Source organism: Eumetopias jubatus, unplaced genomic scaffold, assembly GCF_037043125.1.
Source record: "Eumetopias jubatus isolate StellerSeaLion01/CBP00866 unplaced genomic scaffold, mEumJub1_p1.0 scaffold_8, whole genome shotgun sequence".
Taxonomy (NCBI): domain Eukaryota; kingdom Metazoa; phylum Chordata; class Mammalia; order Carnivora; family Otariidae; genus Eumetopias; species Eumetopias jubatus.
Window position 1 is genome coordinate 46,789,090 of NW_028274814.1, and position 9,088 is coordinate 46,798,177.

Below are 9,088 nucleotides of genomic sequence, written 5' to 3' on the forward strand. Positions count from 1 at the left end.
TTAGATGTGGTGACAGGTACAGAGAGGCGAGGAAATTCCAATTTGTCCTTATTCTTCCCATGTCCAGTTCTTCCCAACTTCTTGTCCTGCTGACTAATAGAGGCCCGAGACCCACCACCAGACGCTTGGTTACAGAAATACTGAAGTGGTAGAAAAGAAGACGTACAGATACATACAGTCTTCCATAAATTCTTCTAGGAATTTTCCCTGTGCATCCACTTTGGCGTCTGAAGTTACCCCTTGAAGGTGCTAAGTTATTCATCCCCACCAATGCTTCAGAACTGCTTAGTAATTTCCTCTGATCCACCAGCTGCCCCCTGCTGAACCCTTACCTTCCCATCCTCTCTCACAGTTGTGTAAGGCTAGCTGTTCCTGTAATATATCCCTGTTCTATAATCTTCGTGGTAGTCCAGGTGAATTTGGGGAATGATATTTTTGTGATAAGTCTCTTCATCCATGGCATGATATACTTAATTTACATGAGAAAATCCACATGATTGATAACTAGTAAGATGGCTTCAATGTCTCACCACTTTGATTAGAGTAGTCTAGGTGTAGGTCATAGACAGCCAGGAGGTATCTTCAGTTATAAGATACAGATCAACAGATGCATGCAGATATTTGTTGTATTGGTTAACAATTTCTGTTTGAATAGGGTAATGGACCTATTAAAATCTCTCTTACCTCTTACTGGCTCTGTGATTTTTGGTAAATTACTAACTGTTCTAGTATTGATGTACTCATTTATAAAATGGAGACAATATAGTATCTGCCTCAGATGGTTGATAAGAGGATTAAATGAGATAGTGCATGAAAAACGCTTAGTGAATATTTGGGTAAATAAAAAAAAAACTTGCTAATTTCCAGCTACCATATACTAGATTTTTGCTCGTACCTATGTGTAAAAACTCTTAAACTCTTAAATACTCTAATGTCATAAATGTCTTGGACACAGGCAGAATTCTTACCATATTCATTCACTTCAAAGGGGTGCTCTATTTTTTCCCCTGACTCCTTCTGCAGATTGACCTTATAAGTACCCAGAGTGGGCTCCACTGAGAGTGGGAAGGAGAGCTGGCTGAGTCCTCCTTGCAATCTGAGACTTTGCCATTGGAAAATTCGGTTCCTCTTGGGATTCTATAGGTAAAAACATTATGGGTTCACAGAAACAACTGAAATATATAATTTGAGTAGAGGGACAGCTTTTAGGGAGGGCACTTTGGGAGTTGGGTAAGAGATGGTTGGTAAATTGACACAGAAGGCACTGAGCAAAGTCTTCTAGGAATTCTACACTGAGGAAAGGGCAGCAAGGTTACCAGCTATGAGATATTACAGCTCACGATACTTCTCTTTGAAATTATGCATATCTATTTTGGTCAGAAATACTGGAAGAGTCATGAACTTGTATCATCTCAGGGGATTTTATTCCTTCATTTACGTCTTATCCACTCTCCAAAGGATTGAAGATAGACAGGGAAAACTGTTTAGTTTTGGTGAAGTGCTAGTGGGGAGGGGGAGGTGGCGAGGGGCAATGGCACATAACTTGTAGTAAGTCCTCGTCTCGACTGAGATGCATGAGATATTACCTACCTCAATATAAACCACTGGGAACTGGAAGGAAAAAAAAATAGTATGAGTATGGGATAGAGGTTAGAAAAAGAAAGCCATGACATCAGCACTGATAAACTATCTGGTTCAGAGGAAGTGAGTCTGTATATTTCTTGTCCAAACAAGGAAATGTGCCCCAGTTTGGTTCACGGCACTGTACATGTTTAGTTTGGGACATATATCTCTTGAGAAGTCATGACTTTACTTTTATGAAATACTGTACAATTGAGGAAATTTATGCTAAGGTAAAAAGGGCCAAATAAGAAGTGTATTTTGCAGATGGAATTTGTCTCTGAGAAAGTCTCCATTTCTCTAAGGGAGAAATCAAGTGCACTTATTTTCTTTTGTTCAATAAAAATTACTGGATCTTTAAAAGGATAATTTCAACTGAAATTTTATTTTAATAATGCAGTTGGTGAACTGATTTCCCTGTTCTCCAGCTGTGGTACTCTTATGAGATCATATTGGTCTCAGGTTCTCCAAAAGAATGGGCTTGACATTTTTGCCTGTTTCCCCCAAACTCATCCACTGTAGTGAGACTTACCGTTTCATTCAAAGGGTGAAAATTGACATCCACAGAGACAACGCGGAATCTCACTGAAACAGAGATTTTTCCCTTGAAACCGTCCAGTGGGAATCGGGGGGTAAATAACACAGATAATGACATGCCTGGATTTTCATGACTGCAGAATAAAGTAATAGAGAACCACACACCCACCCCTTCAAGTTGCTCTTGCTGATTTGGTTCCTGATACCTGTTTGTCCTGGTTTGTAGATGGGTTTGTCTGTTTGGACAAAGATGAGGCTGTCTACTTTTGTGATGTGCACTCTTTTCCTCTTTATGAACTGCTGGGTTGGCCCCTTCACCTCCACAGTAATCAACCCTGAGGAAGATGGTAACTCCGGAAGCTGTAAAACAGAAAAGAGCTGAAAAATCTGCGCAGACCCACTTCTGAATGTCTCAGCCTTTATGACTTTCTTATTTCTCTGGTTAGTCCTGGTGAATGAGTAAGGACTAAGTCGAGAATTATGTCCCTGGATTTATAGATTCTTATGCTTAATGTAACATGACAGTAATGCTTTGTTGATTTAAAGGGAAAATGTCACTGCAATAGAAGGAACTAGTTCTTCAAACTGTCATGAGGGTGAAGGAAATAACATGCTTTCATTTCCACAGCCATATGATGGTATTAAAATAATTATCAAATGTTATTTTCCGATGGTCAACATCAACATTCTGCGTTATCATTGGTAGTAAGCCCTGTGATTAACTATTTAATTCCTTATGTAATAAAAAGTCACAAGGACAAGACATTAACCGACGACCACTTGTGAGATCTTAAATAAGTCACTTAAATTTATGAGATTCAGTGTTTTTATGGGTAATGGCATGAACTTTATTTCCCTCACAAGTTTAAGAGCAAGCAAAATCTTTCCCATAACTACTATTACGTTTTGCATATTGCACTGGAATTGTTTGTAAATATTATGAAAGCATAGTCAGTAGAACTTCACTTTTAGAATCTAATTTGAAAGTCACTTTGTGCCTCTCAGTTTTTTCACTATGCTTTTTTATTGTCGTGTGTCCAGACACAGGCATCAGCTAATATGCTCTTCCTCTAATGAGCTTCCATATCCCGAGGAGCCATACTGACAGTGAACGGGCTGCAGTAGAAGGAGTTCTTCTCTGTCACCAGGTCTGTGAGGAGGGTTCTGATCTGCATTCCATAATGCAGAATTATGTTCAGTGTCACCGTCTCATTCAGGTGATTAAGCATGACACAAGCCTTCTCAGGGACCCCAGTGTACAGCTCTGATGGGACCAGCACCAGATACTGCCTGTGGAGAAGAAGCTTCTGGATTAATCATGGAGAAGTTAAAAAGACATCATTATTGTGGCTGTTTTCTAGATCATCTTTTCTGTAATCACCAATCATAGAACAGAGCCAGATTTCAGCAAGAGGGTAGAGGAATGTATTCTTCAAAGCCTAATCCAAAAGATTTTACAAACTCAGAAACCTCCAACAAGTTAAACATTAATATGCTTCTCTTGTGTTGTGGGGATATTCACTCTCACAATATTTGTAAAACTATTCATAAGCTATGGATAAGCAATGCATGAGTCATTAGGTATTTTGGATAGAAATTATTTTCAGGGGCGCCTGGGTGGCTCAGTCAGTTAAGCATCTGCCTTTGGCTCAGGTCTGATCTTGGAGTCCTGGGATCAAACCCCACATCAGGCTCCCTGCTCAGCTCGGAGTCTGCTTCTCCCTCTCCCTCTCCCCCTCCCCATCTCTTTCGTGCTCTCTCTCTCTCCCTCTTCCTCAAATAAATAAAGTCTTTTTTAAAAAAGGAAATTACTTTCAAAATTAGAAATGGATCAACATGGGATATTGTTCAGCCTTAACAAAAGGAAATCTTATCATTTGCAACAACATGGATGGGCTTTGAGGTCATTATAAGAGAAATACGTTAGAGAAAGATAATATTGCATGCTGTCACTTATATGTAGAATCTTTAAAAAAAAATCAAATTCATAGAAACAGAGAACAGAATAGTGGCTGCCAGGGGCTGGGGTGGAGGGGTGTTGAAGGAAATAGGGAGAGGTTGGTAAAAGTGTACAAACTTTCATTTATAATAAGATGAAGTCTGGGGATATAATGTATGACATGGTGACTATAGTTGATAGCTCTGCACTGTAAAAATGAAATTTGCTGGAAGTAGAATTTAAATGTTTTCACAAAAAAAAAGAAGAAGAAGAAGAGTAAATACGCATGAGATGGATGTGTTAATTCACCTAATGGGAGGAATCCTTCCATTATATATGTATGTGAAACCATCACGTGGTACACTTGAAATATTTTGTAATTTTATTTGTCAATTTAAAGCTGAAAAAACTTTTTTTTTTAAGCAACAACACAATGTGATTAACCAATTGATTATCACGGAAAGTGTTAAGAACCTATCTACAGGTGGTCTTGGGTTTCATGTGGATGACATGAATTTCCTTATTCCAGGACACTAAAGTGATAGCAATTAATAGAAAAGGAGGAGTTGAATTGTTTTGCAGTATTATTTCAGAAGCAATTTTAGCTCTTTTCTCTCTTTCATTCTGTTGGAAACCAAGCCAAACCACGCAACGCTAATCACCAAATATATTACCATGTCCACCCAGAAGAAAACATCCCTTTCTTGTTGTTCTTTACCCATCATTTACAGCCACTCAAACGTGCTGTACTATGCAATGCTCTGGTTGCCCAGGACTCTCTCTCTTTCTGGAGTGTCCTTGTCTATCTGGATACATTCTATTTACTTCAATAAGACTGGTCTCAAAAAAAAAAACAAACAACTTTCTCTCTGCAGACTTAGATCATGTCCCTTCTCTTATCTCCCTTAAAGTTTCCAGGAAGAGGGAGGTTTTCTATGTGGGCATTCTCACAGAATCCTGCAATGCTTACAGGTTTTGCACTGTATTCCTTTCTCTGTGCACTATCTCCTCCTATTTTCCATACTGTGAGGTATTGAGGGCAGGGTCCACATTTTGTTAATCTGTATATTCCCAAGATCTAATGCCAGCCTCTACAGGTTTGTTGAAGAATTGAGTGATCTGACACACAAATCCTGGCTTGTCTGAAAGTCATGCATCCATCCTGGAGATCCCTGACTGAGGGAAAATACAGCCACTGAGTCATTTCACAGTGGACAAGACACTGCAGCCCTTTTCATGAGACAATAAGAAATGTATCCTTTTTTTTCCTTTTTGGCAGGAATTCTATATTATTATTTAATGAATGTTGTATAATTCTGTATTCTTATTTGGTGAAATTTTCATAAATGTTACCACCCTATGTCTCTGTGTTTTCTAGACCTGTTTCCTTTCCTCATGAGCCATAACAATTTACTGACCTTTCCAAACCCCTTGAACAGCAGATAATTTCATAGGAAATCAGAAAATAAATAAGAGAGACATATCAAGAAGCAGATAACACAATGGAAAAGAGAAGGACAATAGAATTTTCTGAAGATGTTGCTTACGGTTTTGAAGCAGTGGAAGCATCTCTGGGAAGAAGCAGGAAAAATAGAATCAAGACTGGATTGCGCAGTTGATTTCCCCTCATGGTGCGGAGAGAAAGAGGAAATAATAGGAATCTGAGTCCTTGATTCCTTGAACTCTGTTCTTGTTCCAGAACCACTGGTTTTTATTTTACCTGATGGGCAGTGAAAGTAAACTGCTAACCATTTATTTTTGTAACATATTAACTACTTCCAGTTTAAAAAAATCAATTCCAGATTATTTCTACGACCATCAGTATTCTTTGATCCACTTGCTCAAATTTTCTAAGTCTTTGAAAAATAGGACTTTTAGGCTACACTGGCTCTGATCATTAATCAGTACCTTAAATATTTTTAAGAAGAAACAAAATAAATTATATGACTTGATGAAATCAGTTAATATTCTTGACTTTCATTTTCTTTTTTTAAAAGAGCTACTAATGTAAATACATATCCCAAATCGGTTCTTAGTAGTCTGGGGAGCATCACATATTCCCCTCAGCTTCATCCTATATGGTTCTTTAATGAAACAAAGAAGTGGAATTTATCACAGGATTTTAAACAAAATATATCTGAAGACAATCTCTCCCTTGTTTAGTGGCTTAACACTTGCATTTTATAGCTCTCTTTATGTTTGTTTGTTTATAAAGAAAATGATAGTTCATTTGGATACAACCCATGTAATATATATTATTTCTTAGTTCATTGAACATCTAGAATAAAAGCCAATTAATCCATTTTATTCCCTAAAGAAATGACCTTTATTTGATGAACATTCTTATTTAATTCTACTTTGAGCAATATAAAAATATTTTATCAGGGCTCCTAGGTGGCTCAGTCGGTTAATTGTCTGCCTTCGGCACCTGCCTTTGACTCAGGTCATGATCTTGGGGTCCTGGAATCAAGTCCCATGTTGGGCTCCTTGCTCATTGGGGAGTCTGCTTCTCCCTCTCCCTCTGCTGCTCCCCCCGCTTGTGCTCTCTCTCTCTCTGTCAAATAAATAAATAAAATCTTAAAAAAAAATGTTATCAATAGTGATTCACCATCTTATTTGCTTTCCAAGGGAGACTGGGGTGTTAGAATCTATTTTCATGGAATCCTGAAAATAAGAAAGATCTACACTGTTACATTAATTTAGCTAGGACCCCACAAATAAAGTGTGCATATTTTGAATAGAGAATCTGTTTAAACTCTAAAATAGGATGTGATGAGAAACAGACATTTCTATAGATGAAGTATATTTTGTTTTTGACATACTTTTATTTTTTTTTAAAGATCTATTTATTTGAGAGTGAGAGAGCACGAGTGAGGGGAGGGGCAGAGGGAGAGAGAGAATTTTAAGCAGGCTCCACACCCAGCTCGGAGCTGGAGGCGGGGCTCAATCTCACGACCTTAAGATCATGATCTTAAGGATCATGATCTTAAATGATCAAGATCATTTCACCTGAGTGAAATGAAGAGTCCCATGCCTAACTGACGGAGCCATCCAGGTGCCCTTTTGACTACATTTTTGTAAATGACCTGAGAGAGTGAGAAGTGATGATAATGTACGTGGCCACCTTTTGGAACTGTATGTAAAACTATAGGTATGTAAAATATTTAAATTCTAAGAAAGATAATAAACTGGGTGACATAAAGCCAAGTCAAATAGAGTAAGTTATAATAAAGCATTGTCCTGGCCCTTAGTAGTTGGCAAATGTTTGCTGAGTGAATATAACTCTTCTGTTTGATTTTGGGTCCTTCCTTCACTAGAATCTTTATGTTCTTTTCTCTCCTGCTGAATTCCCCAGTGCTCTCCCTCTCCACTCCTGCACTGCCATAAATCATACTTACTCTCCACCCACTTAATGTGGGATTAATTTGCTTATAACAAGTAATAAATGACTTATAAGAGGTCCTAGGCATAATTAAACTTAGATGTGCAACAAACCTATATTTTGGCTAAATGACTAATAACTAAAAATAAAAATCCATCTTTGGATGAAGCAAAAATCATCATTGTAACTTGAACTCCGGGAATGGAAGAATAAATTGGGTGTCATCAACTTTATCGTTTTGATTTTTCATTGCAAATTTTATTAGGTACATTTAAAATATATATTATGTGGCATCAATAATACTTTTCTCAGCATTCTCAACTAAGACTTTTATACTCTTTGGTCTTTGATCTTTTTTCTTATATTCCCTAAAAGAATTTTATTAAACATGTAACTCCTCACACTTCCTTAACTTAAATTTTTCATCATGTGCAAGATGATAAAAAAATGTATTATAAATACTGCTATTTTAAAAATAAAACTGTAATATCACTTTTTAAACATATGCAATGAAATGTACATACCGTTAGTCATTTACTGCCTACCATCATCCATTTGTTGGATCTTTTTGTTGCTAGTTGGAAATTTTACATCATTCTTGTTTCTTCTTGATCTTGTTATTTCCATTCTAATTTCCCACATAATTTTATCCTGGTGTTTTATTCTTCAATATATTTTAATGAACACCTTATCAATCATTTCTGTAACTAAAGATAATCAAAATCATTAAAAAAAGTTTTTGTACCTATAGGTCCTGAGTAGTAATGTAATTTTTCTGGATTGAATTATCATTACAAGTGTTGTCAGTATATTACTTATCAAGACCATACATATCTACTACAGTCTTAATAAATAGGAAACACAAGAGATAAAATTTTGTTTGAAAATGATTTCGTAATGAAATAAATTGTACATTTCATCCATCTGGTTTCCGCAGTCAGATTTTGTATCCTTGAATGAATATTACTTATCGCTCTATTAGGGCAAGTTTCCACCATCAATTTACTTTCTATTTTTCCTATTCTATTTGTATTCTAGAATATTCTTGTTCTGTTTCCTATAAGCACCTGTAAGCACCAAGAAATCCTGTTCACATAGAGTGAAATGAGTGAAATGAGAGAGGTTCTGTTAGAACAATAACATTTAAGGATTTAGGCCTCTCAGTTATAAGCCAAAGGTCACATTATTATCATCATTAAATATAATTGTAGTTATATAATTATAATTATCAGCTAAAAAAAATGGCCTCCTTAATTTTGTTGAAAGCAAAGCACTGGAAACTAGGTCAATTGCAGAAGAGTTTGGAACTCAGTCATTAGAATCAATCTCATTCTCAGTTTCTAGGAAGTACACAAAAAAAACTTACCAGCACTTATAAATGGGTACTGATTGTTACTTTCTTACTTAAAGACACCTAATATACTTAAGAAATTTTGGAAAATTAAAATATTATTAACTCAATTACAGTTTTGTAAATAAAAAACCTCATAAAATTCTTTAACTTATTTTCTAAACCATGACTTATACATTTAGCTGATTAAATTTCCAGTTCTCATTGTCAAAATAATTAATTTCTGATAGGACAAGTAAGGCTTCATTTTTTATTTGAA

General features: G+C 36.3%; 1 protein-coding gene across 1 annotated transcript in view; it reads right to left on the reverse strand.

Moving 5' to 3' along the window:
• LOC114221654 (pregnancy zone protein-like) overlaps positions 1 to 5,726 on the reverse strand; it is a 44,718-nt gene extending 38,992 nt beyond the window's left edge. Inside the window, exons 1-6 of the mRNA XM_088025550.1 lie at positions 5,644 to 5,726; positions 3,264 to 3,447; positions 2,364 to 2,517; positions 2,153 to 2,205; positions 1,591 to 1,611; positions 969 to 1,137 (exon numbers count right to left, since the gene is read on the reverse strand). Coding sequence (XP_087881676.1) covers positions 969 to 1,137; positions 1,591 to 1,611; positions 2,153 to 2,205; positions 2,364 to 2,517; positions 3,264 to 3,447; positions 5,644 to 5,726 — 664 coding nt within the window. The remainder of the gene's footprint in view (positions 1 to 968; positions 1,138 to 1,590; positions 1,612 to 2,152; positions 2,206 to 2,363; positions 2,518 to 3,263; positions 3,448 to 5,643) is intronic.
• Positions 5,727 to 9,088: the final 3,362 nt, after the last annotated feature.